Genomic DNA, 19,598 nt, shown 5'->3' with positions numbered 1-19,598 from the left:
TTCAATTACAGTAGGTGCGAGTTTGTTCCCGCAAGGTGAAATCACTGCAAATTCGCGGAACCCCTCATACTTCCCCCCTATTGACTAATTTGGCATTTGGAATTTTTCAATTAGCTTAATTGGGCCGATAATTACATGTCATTTTTGGGGTAAAAAAAAAAATGAATGGCCTCAAATAATCCCAACATATTCTTTATAAGCTAAATAATGCACCCCAAATTTAATGAAAGTATTTATTTCAACAAAAAATAATTGCTTTCTATCATTTGTTACATTTTATAAAGTTGCCTCAAATTACCCAAAAGCATATTTTTTCTGCTTTTTTTTATGCATTTTCTGTTTATAAACGAAATTCTACAGCTTTTTACATTTATTTTACTTTTTTTTTAATTAAAAAATGCACAAATTTTGCCATTTGACACCTTTTAAAAGCGTACAGTACTTTCTTTATGGCCGCTAACAGTCTTCTACATGGTCCTGCTAATGAAGTTTTCACTTTTTGGGGATCCAGGAAGGTCTCCTCACTTTTTTATGCTATTTTCCCTGTTCACATTTTTTGGACAAAATTTGTGCACTCTCACTGCGAGTAGTGAGAATTCGCAATTCTAATTGAATTGTGCGTATCTCAGGTGCGCGCATGAAGGCGAAGTATGCGAGTTTATCGCCTTCTGAAAACGCTCACCTAATTGAATTCTCCCCATAGTGAGAATTACATTTCCTGCCTAAGAAGCCCAGCACCACTTCTCGCTTCTAATAGGTGTAATTCTCAGGATCTAGTCTCACTCTATATCAGTGTTTCCCAACCTCAAACCTCAAGGTACACTAATACCCCTTTTCCACCTAAATTCCGGGTCTGACCCGGAGTTGGAACAGAGGCCCTGATTCAGAGCCGGACGCTATTTGCGAACGGTCGTTCAGAAAAAGGGGCCGGCTATTTAAATTGAGCGCTTGCTCTTTTCGGTCTGTTGACGCCTCTATGGCTGAGCGAGCGAACGAAACATGCGCTCACTATTTTGTAAAGACGCCCCATGGCCGCTCGCATCATACGTCATCTCCGCTATTTATTAGATTAATCGAGTACATCGAAAGGCGTCTGAACTGCTCGCTATTCTTGTGGTAGCATTTTCCTACCGCAATCATGTGAGCAGTTCAGGCTAAAAGACAACCAAGTGACGTGGTCGATGATGCTGCTTTGTTAATTATGCACACCCATTAAACGCCCGTTTTGACCGTTTGGCACGCCTGCGTTCGGATCTCCACTCCCCCGTTTTCAAGCACCTTCCCCTGTTACCACCCACAAACGCCTCATTCTGTCACTCGAATTAGCAGGCCCTCGCTGTTTTGCGAGCGCACGATTTCCGACCGCAATGACTGGTTGGCGCATGCGCATTACGACCCATACGCATGCGCAGATGTGCGAACATCGCTCGGAGCGAGCGAGAGGCGTTTGTATTATGCATATAAATGTATCTGATAACAGAAATTATTCCTCTTAGCGCTACCATACAAGACATACTTGCCGATATTCTGGGTCAGCGATGCGGGGGGGCTTGATAATGTGAATCCATCCTGGCTTCACATCCTACTGCTCATTGCCACCAATTGTGCCATTGAGCGGGGGCAGGGGGGTGGACACAATGACGCGATTCACTGTGAATTGCGCCACCAAGCCCCCCAGTGCAGTGAGCAGGAACTGGGTGATCTACTTTTTTTTGGGGGGGGGATGTCTGGGAGATCCCCACAAACTTCGAGAGTCTCCTGTACACGCTGGGAGAGTAGCAAGTACAGTATGATACAATCATCTATAAAAACGCCATTAACACCACATATCAGGGCCGTAGCTAGGGTCAGGGCCGCCAAGAGCCAAGACGGGCCCCGGTAATAGGGGGCGTGGCCCAATCTCGGGAGGCGTGGCCACGTCCCCTTTCCGGAAAAAAAATAATATAAAAAAGATTGGCGCAAAGCCAGGGGGGGCGCGATCAGTGTGATCACCCCCCCGCACAGGCATAGGAGACTGCTGTGACGGAGGGGGGGGCGGCGTCTGTACCCGCTCCCCCCCCCCCTCTCGGCGCCCCTGGCTAGGGTAGTGCGGCCGGTGCCATTGCACAGAGCACCACAGGTCAGGGGGCGCTGTTTGGGCATGTCAAATTTTTGTTTATTATCATTCTTGCGTGTAGCTCTCTCTTATTTCATCCCCAGCATCTCCTGGCCTCCCCTGTCTCTTCCCTGGCCCTTCCCCATGAAGCCATGACCCTTTTTTGGGTGCATTATGTCCCTTTGAAAAATGAAGGGGGCGCCAATGCTCTTTCTAGCACAGGGCACCAAAAAGTCTAGTTACGGCTCTGCCACATATCATATGTGTTTCAAACGCCCGTCGATATGTGCCCTTGTATTCTGTGCCGCGTGTACGTGGTGTAAAAAAATAAATAAAATAAAGTAATAAAAAGCTGATCTACATACATATATTAATCAGCCTTCATTTCTAAGTACCTCTTTTATTTTTTTACTTTTAAATCTTTTTTTTTTTTTTAAATAAGAAAAGAATCTATATAAAACACATACAAAAAAACATTTTTTTTTTAGAAAGAGAAATTATTTGCCTTCTGATCAATTGCAAAGTGCTTGCAGTCCACCCTGACAGTTGTCCTCCACTAAATGTATTGCGTTCTTTTGTTCTTTTCCCTGAGTAGATACCATTTCCTTTCCACCCATCACTCAATAAAAACCTGCATATCCCCCACCCACCACCACTGCCACCATTTACGTGATTCTTGGGAGATTCATAGCCCTACAAGTTTTGCCATTTTTAAGGGGTTCTACTATGACCTTTTAACTTTATATGCTCCTAGTTTTGCTAATTCGTAACTTCTTTTTTCTTATTAGTTTCCTAATTTTAGCTGGGTATTTATATTACCAGGTAGAAATGTTTATTTAGGTTGCCTGTATTGGATAGTTGTATCCATGGACAAGTTTTGTGTCGTATCCAAGGGCATTCATAATAAACAACTCTGCCTAGTGAAACAAATAGCTTTATAAGAGATGACTCACTCATGTCCCACACTGTGGAGTTTCTGGGGGAGCAGGAACAGAATTTAAAAGCAGTAACTATGCATACATGCTCCTTATTGATGCAGATGTCATTGAAATGAATGATGAACCAATAAACTTTATAGCCCATCAACCATTTTTACATGGGCAGCTGTGACCATTCATTTAGGCTTCAAGAGCTGCATAATCTAAAATACAAGTTGGATCAATATGGAAAGTAATTGTGAAACATTTGCAAATAGATACGCAATAGTTTCCATGCTATGACACACTTGCCGACTGTTTTTTCACCATCGGCAATGAACCACTGACGGTGAGCCATCGATGGATATGCTATGTGCATGCACAGTCGGCGCCCCGCATATGCACATAGCGGAGCCAGCAGTTACTATCAGGGATCAGCCACCCTTGTCTACCATTCATAGGCTCCCATCCAGGGCTGGCGCTAGGTTTCTCGGCACCCAGACCCATTCTGTGCTACACTCCCACTGCCCTCCACCTCCACCCCCTACCTCCCCCTTAACTTATATACCAATAACACCAGAATCTGGGTGGAAGACGGGGTTCTCCTGGAGCCGGTCAGGTTGCGGTCCTGGTGCAGATAGAACGTGCCTCAAGCCAGCCCTGCTCCTCTATGTAACAATGACCGCCCATGCACTTTTTGGTCCCAGCACCTCTCATGTTAGAGGTGCTGTGAATATTAAAGTGCAGTATGTAAATTCAGCCAGTTTAGGGAGATTCTAGTTGTATTAAAAGCCCTAAATTTCAGTGACAGATTTGGGGACTTGGGAAGGGAATTGCTAAAGTCATAGGGGTATATTTACTAAAGCGAGAGTTTTTAGAAGTGGAGATGTTGCCCATAGCAACCAATCAGACTGTAGCTATTATCTTCTAGAAGATGTTGGTTAAATGTTAAGTAGAATCTGATTGGTTGCTATGGGCAACAACTCCACTTCTAAAAACTCTCACTTTAGTAAATATACCCCTGGGTGTCTGACACGATGAGGACAGATTGCTTCATTCCACTTGCCCCAGCCACAATATTATCTAATGAAAATGACTGGTAGGGCAGCACAGGGGAAACAAGTAAGTCACACCCCACTGCATGTAAAAGTAGAAGACATGTGCCACGTGTAGAAATGTTCCTTTAGTCTAGAGTTGAATAAAGAATGAAAGAACAGTGTTATATGTACCCTATGTTGTCATTTGGCTAACATGTACCACTCACCAGAACTCACACTTGGGGAGATGTATTGAGCCTTGGAAAGAGATAAAGAGGGGAAGTTGCCCAAGGCAACCAATCAGCTTCTGTCATTTCAAAGACTGAGGAGTTCTATTTCCTAAGCCTTGGATCTCCATCCAACCAGCTCCTGTCATTTTTCAAACACAGCCTGTGACATGTCAGTTAGGAGCTGATTGGCTGGTACATTATCTTCATCCAAGCTTAGTAAATAGACCCCTGAGCTAGATAAATGACGAAAGCTGATTGGGTGGCTTTGGGAAACTTCTCCACCTTATCTCTCTCCAAGGTTTGATAAGTCTCCCCCACTGTAACTAAATCGTGAGTTGCTCCAGTTGGTCACAGAGGAAAGAAGGAGGATTTAAATCTTTAGTTGGAGCAGTTAGGAGATCCAGTTTTGGGCTCCACAGGAGAGGGATCCAGTCCGACAACATTTCCCTCTGTATTCCGGACATCCAAAATATCATCACTGTAACCTATTGAGCCTATACCATTCCGTATACTTAATTGCATCAAATAAGTTATTGCTTTAACATGAGACCAGAACCATGACAATGGGCCAGATTCACTACGGAACGCTATTGCGATCACATCTGCGATCACGCACGCAGGTCTGCAGCAAAATATGCTGACTGCAATAGCAATGCCAGTACGAGATGCCCAAAGCCAGCATAGAGACGCCCACTACCGCTTTCGCACATCCGTAAGACCTCGCAGTACTGCGTATACATCGGGAACATCACGTAACATCGGTCCCTCACGCACAATTACAGGTCTGACCTTACTCAGAAATTGCTAACCTCGTCGCACGCAGTGAGTACACAAGCTGCTAATTTATGCACGCCCATGTAACGACGTTCAAGCGGACTGGCATGCCTGCGTTTCTCCGACCACTCCCCTATCACCACCCCCAAACGCTGACGCCCATCACTAACTCTGCAATGGCTTTTTTGTACATAAGTGATTGCTGAGCGATGGCAATGCTAACTCACGCACGCGTACTGGGATGCATGCGCAGTACGCACCATCGATCGATCTGCGTATGCTGTTGCAGTTGCGATCTGTAATGAATCAGGCAGAATGTACCAACATCACTGTCTCCTAATGGGAGTTATCTGCTGTTGCACGGTGACAATTGGTAATCGTGTATCACAACCTACAATTCTGTATTGTCCAATGGTCTTCTGTATGATGTTTTTTTTTTAAATGCTGTAACCAAATATACTTCATAGTTTGATCACACAGAGAGTTCAAACGTGTCTGTTCTCGGAGTGTACGGCTTTCTCTCATCGGTGGGAAGGTAGAGGGGAATTGCAGCAGTTGTTACAGAGCACTGTGTACATTTCAGGAATAGTCTCCGCAGATCTGCTGACTTGTGACCCCAGTTCTGAATGTACAAAAGAGGAAAGTTTCCGCGGACCTAAGACTTTAAACATGGATGGTTCAAATAAAGGGTGTGAGAACAAAGGCTGACCAAAGGTCACTCTGTCTAAAGTTTGTGGTGTCCAGTACCATGTTGTTTCCATAGCTTATGACCTCCACAAATAGGTCTCAGCTGCACTGACAAGATCGGACCACCATGTTTGACAGTTTCTCCACTTTCGGTGTTCGACCAACGTAGTATATAATGGGGAGAGGGTCCAAGACATCTGGTACACAGCACGGAGAAATTGAGGCTCCCGGATTGTTCTTATTGTAGAGGGACAAGACCTAAAAGAGGCAGAATAGTAACGTATGACACAGCTGGCCTGTCTCATGTTTCCTGCACTGGGAGGGGCGTGTTTAATTTATGTGCTTTATATCTGAGTACTCCTGAGTGGAGAGGGAAAGATTCTGGGTCTCATTCAGACCCGCTCGCGAGCGCAGGACGCTCGCAAGCAGGTCGATGGTACCCAAAGGCGCATGCGCACGACGGAGGGAGCTCCGCCGTGCGCATGCGCGAGACCCGGCGAGCGACGGGGTAGCCGTCGCTCGGGGGTCTCGCACCAAAGGGGGCGTGCTGTCGATGTTGATTGACAGCACGCCCCCTTTGGTGGGTGTGCTGGGGGCGTGGCTGCCAGACGGAGGCGTTCCCATGGGAACGCCTACCGTCTGGGTCCGGCCCCACTGAGTGATTTTGGCTCTGATAGAGCCAAAATCACTCCAGGGCTTGCGGCAACGAGACCCTACCGCAGGGTCTCGTCGCAAGCCCGATGGTCGCGATGGTCTTGACCATCGCGACCATCTTCATGGACGCTCGCATAAGCTGTGGGTGGTAACCCACAGCTATGCGAGCGTCCAAGGGGCCGCTCCAACTTGAGGTAGGAGGGCCCTGATTCGGAGCGAGCGCTCTGGTCAGAGCGTCCGGCTCTGAATCTGGCCCTCTGTCTGTGTTGCCCTGTTGTGAGAAATACAGGAGTATTTTACTAATGTGCAGGTTTATAGAAGAGATGTTGCCCATAGCAACCAAACAGATTCCAGCTATTATCATCTACAAGGTGCTAGAATGATCATTGATAAGTAGAATCGGATTGGTTGCTATGGGCAACAACTCCACTTCTAAAAACCTGCACTTTCGTAAGTATACCCCACAGATGTTGTGGAGCCTATTAAAGTCAAATTTTGCACTTCATGCAGGAAAACCTTTTATTTGCCCAAAAGGATACTATGGCTCAATCAATTAGCAGCAATGTTCTCTCCCCTGCGAGGAAGTGAGGCTATATGTCATAAATTACTGTACCGCCGGATTGGCAGACTTTTGTTCGCAGCCCTAAAGGGCTGGGTACAAAATTCCACAAATCTGGGGTGATAGAGGGCTGTGAGGGGGGCATGTTCCTATGGCATTGATGCAATGGCACTTACCCACCCTTCGCGTGTGGGGGCGAACTAATTGGGTTTACCCTTTAGCGAGGCTATCGACATTCTGATTATCGACATTCAAACAGGGCGCCTGCTCCTCAGTCCTTGCAGGGAAGCAGGAAAGTTTAGTGCAAAACTGCATCTAAATTTGAGGAGAGTCGAGTGGCCCTGCCTCTCCTCTTAGTGATCACTGGCTCATGCCCACCTTATTAAGCTGGTCTGTGCCATACCACCAGGCAGCTAATTTTGTGGATGCCAGTGGTCTTACAGGTCCTGAAATGACATCTGCTTGGGTTTTCATGCCACACATGTGCCATCTCGCCCTGCACTGCGCACACTCCTGTCCTATACATGAAGCCTTGTCACTTTGCTGCTCTAGCGTCACCTGTCAAGACTACATATGAGCAGGGAAACAGCAGCGTTTGGATATGGGAAGCCGAGTGCCCCCCCCCCCCCCACACGTGCTTCGACATTACCTTGCTGTACTGTTTGTCCATGCTCCAGATATACGGACAGTTTCCTAAACAATAATTGGCTTCATATCCCTTAGGTTCGTGAATCCATTTCCAGCCCAGATCCTTACGGAAATTAATGTACAATGGTTTAACACAGCAGTTTTTTCCAGTGTTCCTGTAATAGAGAGAGTGAGATTTTCATCAGATGTATTTAATGATATTGTTAATAACGGGAAGTTATTGCATGCAAGCTGGACATTCCATTGGCAATGCACAATATATACTGACGTGCGGCAGTATTCTTCGTCCACCCCTCGCTTGGTGCGCTTGTTGCTGTTCTCCTCCATGCGCCCCTTTGGGGTGTATGTAATTAGGAGGTAGGGAAAGTATCTAGGATCTTTGCTGAGCTCTCCCATGTCTCCCCGTTTGGGCAAAAACCCTGTAATTCAAAAACACTCTGAGCAACCTGGAGAATGGGAGATATGAAAACATCATGTGCGGTGCAGAGAATCAGGCGCTGCAGTCTAAGGAAGGAGATAGAGACGGAGAGATGACGTCAGAGGGCAGAGAGCATAGGGAAGCCACTGACGGAAGAAAGCAGCATGAGGACATAGGAACATTGTTGGACTTTTTGCACCTAGATTCTGGTGAAATAACCATCAGGTCCCTCCGCCCATTAGCCCCCGCTCCCGATAGACAGCAGTAGTAGCGGGCCACCCCTGAGCTAGGAGAGGTTAATGGGTGGCAGATGCTAAAGTTTGATGGGCCCAGGGCCAAATTAACAATAGAGAGCATGGGACTACAGCCTCAGGACTCCACATAAGACTAGGCCCAGCTAGATGCACAGTCGGCCTCCTGCTGATTGATACAGGGGGCCGCTGGGGCCCAGCCAAGAACCAGTACAGTGTATGTAATTTCTGTACCCGCAAGTTGCTGGGTGCTCCAGCGGGATCTCTCCCATTTCCCTGCACAATTGCATTCATGTTGCCTATTCCCATATACAGAAGAGACAGCAGACAGTCACTGGGTTTACTTAGGGGATATGGGCGCGGTGTCATTCTGTGCACAGTACATGGGAAGTGACCCCCTGACCATACCTCTGGTGCGCTGTCACTACAAATGCTGACAGTGACAATCCCCAATGGAAAAGATATCCATAAATTGTGAGTATTAGAAAAAAATATTTTTATTTTCCTCACAAACCCTAACACTAACCCTTCCCCTAACCCCGCTACTTACCTTCAGGATTCTAGCGGTAGGGATGCCGTCGTTGGGATTCTGACAAGTGTCAGGATTTTCAAAAGTAGGCAAGTATGAGCAGTTAATCGATGGTCATCATTGATAGTTCCATCTGTGATTACCATCGATGGCACAAAACCTTGATGGCCACTGCTGCTGGGAGCAGGGGTTAAAGTGGGACGCAACTGCGTTCCGTCACTTTATTTGGAGATGGAACCAGTTCCGCCTCCTCCAGCCTACCGCAGCCCAGCGCCACAGGGAGGCTCCATTTGCCGGGCGCCCACTGAGATTTTGTTACCAGTGGGCCCCCGGCTCTTTCCCGATAACGGCAGCTGGAGGCTGGTGTTGACTCCTGAGCTCCGGCTTCTGACTCCCGCAATTTGCTCTACTTCCGAGGAGCATCCTGTCGGATGGCCGCAGACGCAGGAGCGGGGCTTAAGGTAAGTATTGTGGGGGGTTTTTGCGTGTAAGCGGCACTACTACTGGGAGCTTTACTATTGGGGGCATTACTGTTGGGGGCACTACTACAGGGGGCATTACTATTTGCATTACTACTGGGGGCATTATTACTGGGGGCACTACTACTGAGGGCACTGCATAAGGGGCACCACTCCTGGGGGCACTGCATAAGGGGCACCACTCCTGGGGCACTGCATAAGTGGCACCACTACTGTGAGCTCGGGGGTACTACATAAGGGGCACCACTGCAGTGGGCATTGCATAAGGGGCACTACTATTGTGGGCATTATGTGTATTAGGGGCACTACTACTGTGGGCATTATGTGTATTAGGGGCACTACTACTGAGGGGCATAATGTAAAAGGCACTACTGTGTGTCATGACATGAATAAGGGACACTATTATGTGGTGGAATGTGAATCAGCGGCACTATGTGCAGTGTAATGTGGATAAGATTGTGCTACTGTCACCTTTCTAATACAAAGAAAAATAAAATATAAATGACTTAAATAGTTATAGATATATTTTTCTAATGATTTATGGTTATGTGTTTATAAATACGTTGATGGTAAATTATAATTGTCAAATAAGACACTATTACTCCAGGAATTAGATGGAGTTGTTTAATTATGTTGCAACGGATTACAATAAAGTCTACTGTTTCCTCAATATAAACTCTATGCAATAACAATGTATAATACAAAAAGAGTTTTACAATATTGTAACTCTGAATTTATGTCAATAAATAAAAAAACTTTATTCAAAGATTGTGCTACTGTGTGGCGTAATTTTAATTGGGAATACTACTGTGTGGCCATGCCCTTTTTACCAAAAAAAGCACCAAGGGGGGAGGGGGGTGAATTCCACCACTTCTCTGGGACCAATTTAAGCACTGGCTGGGAGGCATGGTGGCCCACAATGCAATCGGAATTGGGGGAGGGGCTTGGTGGGCTGCCGGGGGGGATAAGTTCTGTGCCATGGGTGTGGGAACATTCGGGTCCTAGTCTGCCATTGATGGCAGAGAACCATTGGATCTCTGCCATCAATGGAAAAACCATCGGCTATCAATGATTGTGTTAACTATTGATGGATGGTGGCCATCCCTAAGAGGGGCTCACTGGATCACCATGCAGGTAAGTGTCAACTTAAAGGGGGGGAAGGTTGCAGGGGGGAGGGAGGAAGGAAGGAGGGGGCCGCAGCGGTCCATGCGCACAACCACTTTCAGGGTATTTTTTAAAAAATACCTTGAGAAGTGTTTGGAGAGGATTCGCAGGGACAGAGCTTTCTCACAAGTTCTGTCCCTGCATGCGATATTTGATACATCCTTGCGATGTTCCCTAATATCGCATAGCGAATGCTGGTGAATTGATCTCATCGCATCTGCATCTGAGTTGCGGATTGTGATAAATAAACTAATGTCACTGTATATTTTTATATATTTTTTCTTAAGTGATATGGGGAGTTCTTTTTGGGATATTGGGCCACTCTCATGTCAACACGTCCTTTGCCCCACCCAATTCAAGTGGGTGGAGCAAGATGTTGCGATTCACTCTAAATCACGTCATCACGGGCTTAGCATCATGCACCCGCCTCTCCTACCTGGACAGACATTCACAATGTGTAACGTCACTTAAGTATTGTAAAAGGTTTCACCTGCACCGTGGAATTCCATTCACTGCAAAAAAGCCTCCGGAGGACTCGTGCCTTATAATAGGAGCATGTCCCATATGTGATTTTCACTGTCAGGTGCAATTTTCTGCTTTGTCTGTTTTTTATTTTACTTGTACAATTCAATTCCCTTTGTACTTCAGATACAGTTGGAAAATAAAGTGGCATTTGCTTATCTGCCCATTCTTTCCAGTCTTACCGGCTATATGCAGCTGGGGATCAATGGTCTGGCTGCTGCTCTCACAAGAACAGGGTAATTGCAGCTTGAAGGCTTTTTTCTCATCTGTGAACAGACAGAGCATAGTCAGCAACTACTTGTAACACACATGGGGGTAAATTTACTAAGATGGGAGTTCTATTTAAGAAGTGATGTTACCCATAGCAACCAATCAGATTCCAGGTATTATCTTCTAGGAGGTGCTAGATAAATGACAAGTAGAATCTGGTTGGTTCTATGGGCATCATCACTTCTTAAATAGAACTCCCATTTTAGTAAATTTACCCCATGGGGTCTATTCATGAAGCAGTGAAAAGAGTGGAGGAGTGTGCCAGTGGAGACGTTGCCCATGGCAACCAATCAGCTTTGCGGTTTCATTTATCAAGTATATTCTGTAAAATAATAGGTAGGAGCTGATTGGTTGCCATGGGCAACTTCTCCACTGGCAGACTTCTTCACTCTTTTCACTCATTCATGAATAGACCCCTTTATTTACTACATTATGACGATAACGAGCCTAATTCAGAGTTGTACGCCAGTGCCCCAGCAGCTGCGATCCGGTACGCAGCTGCTGTGTGAAAAATAATGAAATGTGGAAGCTGCCGGGAGATGTATTGAGGCACCCAACCTGCGTCTTTGGAAATCCATGCATCTGCGTACAAAGACACAGCATCACTCGCAGATCATTCAATGTTAGCAGTAGTTACTCTATAGTGACGCAGAATGGGAACGGGAAATGAGACGCTGGAGCCATGCTCACTGCGTATGGGAACGCAGGCGTGGGATGTGACACGCCCCAAAATGGTCAACACTCCTTGTTACCACCCCCCAAACGCTCCCTGACAATTACACTGCAAATAAATACTTAAAGTGACTACGGTAATGTACCTTGACATATGCTCTGCGTGACCAATAATCGCTCGGCTGCAAAAACATCGTCATGGCGTACAGTTCTGAATCAGGCCCTTCCTTCTAAAGGCACTAGAAAAGCCTAATGCTGGGTACACACTTAACAAAGTGTGCCCAGATGATATCGTGAGCGGCGGATCCCAGCTGGGGTGCCGTCGGACCTGCATGCACGAGCGTGCATTGTCAGTGACATAGCGAGTACACACTGCGTGATGTGGACAATATTGTCTAGTGCAGTGATTTTTTTTTTTTTTTTTTTTACTTTTTCCAACTTGGGGCACACCGAACAAGATTTAAACATTTCTAAGGCACAACATCAGTCCCTCATAAAAAAATAAAATGGTCCCCACAGAAAGAAAACAAACACACACATTGCCCCCCACAGAAAAAAAACAATTACATGGCTCTCCACAGAAAAAAATAAATCCCAATTGCCCCCACAGAAAAAATAAAATAACCAGCTGAGAAGGTTCACGGTCATCCCAGTCCTGTCCCTCATCACACTCAGTGACTGAGCACACAGGGGGTCATTCAGACCCACTCGCGAGCGGCAGTACGCTCGCAAGTGGGTCGATGTTCCCCACTGCGCATGCGCATGACGGAGGGAGCTCCATCGTGCGCATGCGCGAGACCCGGACTGCGACAGCCAAGCTGTCGCTCCGGGTCTTGCACCAAAGGGGGCGTGCTGTCGATGTTGGTTGACAGCACGCCCCCTTTGGTGGGCGTGCCGGGGGCGTGCCTACCGTCTGAAGCCGGCCCCACTGACATCACTAGTGATGTCAGTGGGAGTGATTTTGGCTCTGATAGAGCCAACATCACTCCAGGGCTTGTGGCAGGGAGACCCTACCGCAGGGTCTCCGTCGCAAATGCGATGGTCAAGACCATCGCGACCATCTTTTTGGCCGCTCGCATATGCTGTGGGTGGTCACCCACAGCTATGCGAGCAGCCAGGAGGCCGCTCCATTTTCATGCAGGAGGGCCCTGATTCAGATCGAGCGTTCTGGTCAGAGCGTCCGGCTCTGAATCAGGCCCACAGTGCAGAGCTGGGAGCAGCGTGCAGGCAAGCATGCAATGCGGCATGTATGACTTATGTCACGCCGCGTCTTCACAGGTCACGGCACGGGCGCACCTGAGCCTCCCTGAAGAGCCCAGCACTGCCCGGGCCAGCAGTACAAGTAAAGTCAGCTCTGACTGCACTGACCTTGCGGCACACTTGACAACCGCTGACGGCACTCTAGTGCGCCACAGCATAGTGGTTGAAAAACTCTGGTCTGGTGTGTATCCGGCTTAAGGCCTCAGGTATGTGTAATAGTCCATGCTGCATCCTGACTTTCTTTTATGAGACAGAGATGCCAGTGGCCTAGGACTGATATTACCTGTACATTTACTATCTCCTTCCATTCACAAGTCTTACAGTTACCAGTAATCCCTTACCTGCGAGGGTCAGCCACCTTTTCACAGAACTCGTCACATCGAATGACAGCCACTCCTGCGGCCTTCTCGGCCACACAAACATACTGTCCAGGTATCGTGAGGAACTGTTCCCATCTTCCTGCGTGAGGAATGAGAGATGTGACTACTCTGTTTAGGCCACTAAGAATCCACTGTTTGAAACTGAACCGAGTTGCTGGATGTGTTACTGTACATTTCACAGGAAGTTTACTTTGGTAGAACCGTTCTAGGTATACTGTTCATTTTGGGATAATACCTACATCAATATGGGACTCATTTGCCAATATTGCTTCACATGCTGATGGCTGACAACCATCAATGTTCCCTATTTGATGGAAGTGCTTTTCTATTTAATGCCAGGATTGTGATGGCCATCCCTACCATGTCACTTCCAACTCTACTACAGGGCACATGTGTAAAATGACCTGCACAGCCAGAACCTGCAGCAGAAGGAGAGAATGTTGAGTATAACACACTGCACTCTCTCCTCTTGTGATTGGTTGGTTGTGTGGAGCGCTGCTGTAGATGAGTGGGCTTGACCACAGTACCTGAATACCTGATACCTGCTCCACCTCTCTCAGCACCTTTTTACATACGTGTATATATATATATATAATATATATATATATGTACATACATACATAAGTATATACATACTACAGGAAGATTTCACTTGTGCTGTTAGGCTCCTAGCTGTGCTATGTAGCATGCTAATACTGCTGGTCATCTAGATAAATATATTCATCTTTACAAATGTAATCTGCCAGGATGTCGTCTCTTGTCTCACTGCCTGTGCCCAGCTACTAGGGGGTCTATTTACCAAGCAGTGTTAGGAGACAGAGTGAAAAGTGATAAGGTGCCAGCCAATCAGCTCCCAACTGTCATTTTTCAAACACAGCCTGGGAGATGACAGTTGGGAGCTGATTGGCTGGCACCTTATCACTTTTCACTCTGTCTCCTAACACTGCTTAGTAAATAGACCCCTAGGGGTGAAGTCTGTGCCCTTCTGTTATCCACTTCTCCCTCCACATGCCCACTTAACCCATACCGTATCCCTACATCCGTTTCCTCTCTCTTGTCTCACCCATGCTCAAAAAAAACCTTCTCTCTAACTACTGCCCTATCGCTCTCCTGCCTTTTGCCTCCAAAATCCTTAAGCGGCCTTTCTATAACTGCCCCACTAGTACTTTCCTTTTCTCCCTTGTTCACCTGGAGCCACTTCAGTCTGGTTAGAGAAACTGCCCTCACTAAGGATCTCCTCACTGCTAAATCCACGGGTCATTTCTCTCTACTCATCCTTTTTTACCTGTCTACCGCCTGTAACACTGTAGACCACCCTCTCCTCGTTGGTGTTGAAGGAGGCGTATTAAGGGGAGGCACAGGGGGCACATTGACCGGGCCCTCACTCACTCAGGTGGCTCGCCGAACAAGGTGCTCGCACTGTCTTAGACGGGCTGGGGGCTGCATGATTCACTTGTGCTGGGACCCATAATTCCTGATAGCAGCCCTGCCTATTTTATCCTGTGTATTGGTGTACAATGAATTGTTAATCCCTGTGCAGACCTTGTAGGTCCATATAAATAAAACATAACAATAATAATAATAATATTAGGCATATTTATAGGTGAGGAACCGATAATCATACATCTATCACTACTATCTCACCCTGTAGAGCTCCACTCTGATCTCTATGTCCTTTGGCACGTTGGACGCTCTGCGGAAAATGCGCAGCTCGGCTTGGTGCAGGAAATCTTCATTGACCACAATCTCCCTCACACGCGACGTGTGGAATAGAAAAAAATATTCCTTGTCGTTCGTTTTCTCTGGAAAATCTGCAATTTGAAAATCAACAATGACTACACGTGAATAAACGGTATAATTAACGTTATAGAGCTTTGATATTTTGGGTTCCATGCAAAAGGTTGAACATGATTTGGTCGACATGGAAGAAGGTCGACATGACAAAAAGGTCAACAGTACAGAAAGTCCACACATACAAAAGGTCGACAGGTTCAAAATGTCGACACATAAATGGTTGACACATGTTTTTCTTTTTTTTCTTAGGGTTATGGTTAGGTTTAGAGTTAAGGTGGGTACACACCTAGCAGATATATCTGCAGATCGAGTGATCTGCAGATATATCTGTAAATGATGGTGGTTCATATACATTGAACGACCATCATCTTCCAGACAGCCGCAGGTACCGTTGGCTGGGGGGCACGTCTGTCCCCCTCCCTGCTGCATGTGTACGGGCGATCGCCCATACACACTTGCTGATGAACAGATATATCTGTCCATCGGCTGTGCAGCGCAGCCGACGCGATATGTCCGTGAACGACATCATTCACAGACATATCGCTGGTACACGCTGGCTGACGGGCACCAGATATATTGAACTATCAATTGATCAGCCAATATATCTGTCAGTGTACCCAGCTTTAGGCACTTACCGGAGGGTTAAGGTTAGGCACTAGAAGGGATGGTTAGGGTTAGGAACTAGGAGGAACAGTTAGGGTTAGGGCGAAGATTAGGGTTAGAAACATCCATGTCTACCTTTTGAACCTGTTGACCTTTTGAACATGTTGACCTTCTAGGTCTAACCTTTGACATGTCCACTTTATTTCCACGTAGACCTTTTGGCGTCGACCAATTTATGGTTGACCTTTTGTATCACACCCGATATGTTATGCTCCTTCTTTATTATGATATTATAAGGGAGAGCAGTGCCTTTATTAAACTATAGGCATTATTTCAGCATCTGTTGTCCATAGAAAGTACTGTAAGCTAACTTGTTGACAATTAGTGATTCATCACTCAGTGGTGGGAATACTTTTGATTTCCTCAGTGAAGCAATAGATAATTTGTTACAGCACCATTACAGACCACTACACATATTGCAACCCCTCCCCCATATCGGTGGATATTTCCCCCAGTAAAACAGGAAAAGATAATATTACATAGAATAACGCCTTGGAACTAGTTTATACATGTTGTGATATAATACGTGTCACTGGCACTGTCATTCAGCTTTTATATATTTTATCCCAATCAGAAAATGTAGCTCAATATTCTTGTTTTCAAAATGGTGGTACTGCCCTGCTTTACACAATGGAGAAAAATTGAATGAAAGGAAAAGTAAACACTGCAAAATCACATTAAATTATATTGGTGCCTTTAAAATATCTGACACAAATTTCAGCACTTGAGAGATAAAATATACCTTATGGCACTGGTTCCCAAACTTTTGAATCACGGCACCAAAGAGTATCAACATGTTTTTCACAACACCCTCAGGCCATGGTTGACTTCTCTCCCGGTTCGGCAGGGAGCCTCCCTAAAAACGGGCGCAAGAGAAGGCCACTCACTGCCCTTCCGCACCCAACCCTGCCCCACCCCCCGGTTGCACCCACTCATTGAGCGAAAGTGGGCGTTCCAGGCAGGGGAGGGGGTGGTCCCTCCCCCTGCCTTACAATGCTGGTAATATCAGCATTGTAAAGTGGGGGATGGGCCACAATGACGCGATCGCAACACCACGGTCCCCGCACCGCCCACTTATGCCACCGCCACACCCCATGCTACGCCGACCTGGCTGCCCCCAGCCAGAAAGTCAGTAAGTATGCTTTCAGGCAAAATGTTTATTATTGAGAAATTCAGAAAAAAATGTTACATTAAGTAACCTGGTGCTTACCTGTCATCCTTAGGTTCAGTTATGTGGTGGTGGCAGGGCTGTGCTTCTGCTTACCCACATATATTACGATTGGCAGTTGCCAGCACTAGTTTGCCTATCCCATCATTTGATTTGGTCCTGGACCACCCCTGCAAGTGCACTGCGGAACCTCAGGGTGCCAGGGCACCCAGTTTAGGAACTGCTGCTTTAGGAACTTAGGGGTCTATTTACTAAGCAGTGTTAGGAGACAGAGTGAAAAGTGATAAGAAAGTGATAAGGTGCCAGCCAGTCAGCTCCCAACTGTCATTTTTCAAACACAGCCTGTGAGATGGCAGTTGGGAGCTGATTGGCTGGCACCTTATCACTTTCTTATCACTTTTCACTCTGTCTCCTAACACTGCTTAGTAAATAGACCCCTTATTTTTTTATATATTCAACTGTTAAAGACTTGTAGGATCTTTATTTGCAAATTAAATGAAGTATGTAGTTTAGTTATTGGTTAGACACATCTATTAGACACTGAAAGACATATTCATCATTGTGCCTAATCCTTCCCCCTTACTTTGGTATCCAACTTGTCACAAGTTGCGGTGGTGAATACCAAACTACCAGAGCAATCCAGTATTGCTCCAGTGCGGGTACAGCAGCTTAGAAAAAGCAGTTGTTCCCGCAAACCCTATCAGATAACTTTCACTGTTACTTAGTAGCAGCAAGAGTGTTATGTGTGAGCTGAGGCCCTGATTCAGAGCCGGACGCTCTTACAGAGTGCTTCTTTTTTTAGAACGGCCTCTTGGCCGCTTGCATAGCTGTGGGTCCGCCCCCAGACGGTAGGCGTTCTCCGTCTGGGCAGCCACCCCCCGGCCCGCCCACCAAAGGGGGCGTGCTGTCACTCAACATCAACAGCACGCCCCCTTTGGCGCGAGACCCAGAGCGACGGATTGCCCGTCACTATCCGGGTCTCATGCAAGCGCACGATGGAGCCGGCTCCGTCGTGCGCATGCACTCTGGCCACCATCGACCCTTTGCGACCGGGTCTGAATCAGGCCCTGAGTTCATGAATGTGCACTGCACTGCCATAGGAGGGGCAGGGATCCAAGCAGATCCCTCTTCACAACAGGAACCTCCTTCCAATAAGAAGGAGCACGGCTCCGGAACTAACGCCATCTGTAGGTGGCGTCAGTTTCCACAATAAAACTCTGAAAAACTCAATTTTTTTTGGAGTTTGAAGAATGTAGGTCCCCATACTAAGTATGGAGAAGGCTAGCCACATCGGGCCGTGCTGTGCAGTGATATCTCCTGTTCTGTATGGCCACTAAAAACATGCAGAAACGACTGTTTCTGTATGTATAAAGGACCTATTCAGCTTGACTAATATGCCCCTGAAACGGGTTGGGTACAGGATGCCAGCACACAGAGGCCCTGATTCAGAGCCGGACGCTCTGACAAAGCGCTCACTCTGGGCGTCTTTTTTTTTTTGAAGGAGCGGCCTCCTGGCCGCTCGCATTGCTGTGGGTTCCCACCCACAGCTAATGCAAGCGGCTATGATGATGGTCACGATGGTCAAGACCATCGCGACCATCAGGCTTGCGACGAGACCCTTGTGGTAGGGTCTCGTGGCCGCAGGCCCCAGAGAGCTTTCGGCTCAAACAGAGCCGAAAGCTCTCCCACTGACATCACTTGTGATGTCAGTGGAGCTGCCCCCAGACGGTAGGCGTTCTCATGGGAACGCCTCCGTCTGGGCAGCCACCTCCCCGGCCCGCCCACCAAAGGGGGCGTGCTGTCACTCAACATCGACAGCACGCCCCCGATGGTGTGAGACCCGGAGTGACGGATTGCCCGTCGCTATCCGGGTCTCGCGCATGCGCACGACGGAGCCGGCTCCGTCGTGCGCATGCGCTCTGGGCCACCATCTACCCAGTTGCGAGTGCTCAGCGCTTGCGACCGGGTCTGAATCAGGCCCAGAATTCCAGCAGTCAGAATCCCGACGTTGGAATCCCCACAGGGTTAGGATACTAACACCTGCAGCTAAGTATCCTACCCCTAAACCTAACCCTCACCCCCCCCACAGCCTAAACCTATCCTTTCCTCGCAGCTTAAACCTAACCCCCCGAAGCCTAACCCACCCCCTAATACCTAACCCCCATCCCCAATACTTACCAACTGAATACCGGCGGTTGGGATGCTGGCACAAGATTTTGGGGTCTATTTACTAAGCAGTGTTAGGAGACAGAGTGAAAAGTGATAAGAAAGTGATAAGGTGCCAGCCATCAGCTCCCAACTGTCATCTCACAGGCTGTGTTTGAAAAATGACAGTTGGGAGCTGATTGGCTGGCACCTTATCACAGACTTATCATTTTTCACTCTGTCACTTATCACTGCTTAGTACATAGACCCCTTTGACTGGTA

At 47.1% G+C, this 19,598-nt stretch overlaps 1 protein-coding gene across 1 annotated transcript in view; it reads right to left on the bottom strand.

Annotated features, from left to right (window-relative positions):
- Window positions 1-219: 219 nt before the first annotated feature.
- The window catches only part of TGFB1 (transforming growth factor beta 1), a 42,468-nt gene continuing 23,089 nt past the window's right edge, over window positions 220-19,598 (bottom strand). Inside the window, exons 2-7 of the mRNA XM_088477097.1 lie at window positions 15,191-15,357; window positions 13,508-13,625; window positions 11,147-11,230; window positions 7,870-8,020; window positions 7,603-7,756; window positions 220-5,998 (exon numbers count right to left, since the gene is read on the bottom strand). Of these exons, the coding sequence (XP_088333223.1) occupies window positions 5,840-5,998; window positions 7,603-7,756; window positions 7,870-8,020; window positions 11,147-11,230; window positions 13,508-13,625; window positions 15,191-15,357 (833 nt within the window). The 3' untranslated portion in view covers window positions 220-5,839. The remainder of the gene's footprint in view (window positions 5,999-7,602; window positions 7,757-7,869; window positions 8,021-11,146; window positions 11,231-13,507; window positions 13,626-15,190; window positions 15,358-19,598) is intronic.

This window comes from Taudactylus pleione, unplaced genomic scaffold, assembly GCF_031769625.1.
Source record: "Taudactylus pleione unplaced genomic scaffold, aTauple2 ptg000199l, whole genome shotgun sequence".
NCBI classification, from domain to species: domain Eukaryota; kingdom Metazoa; phylum Chordata; class Amphibia; order Anura; family Myobatrachidae; genus Taudactylus; species Taudactylus pleione.
This window is presented reverse-complemented; position numbering and strand designations above follow the sequence as displayed.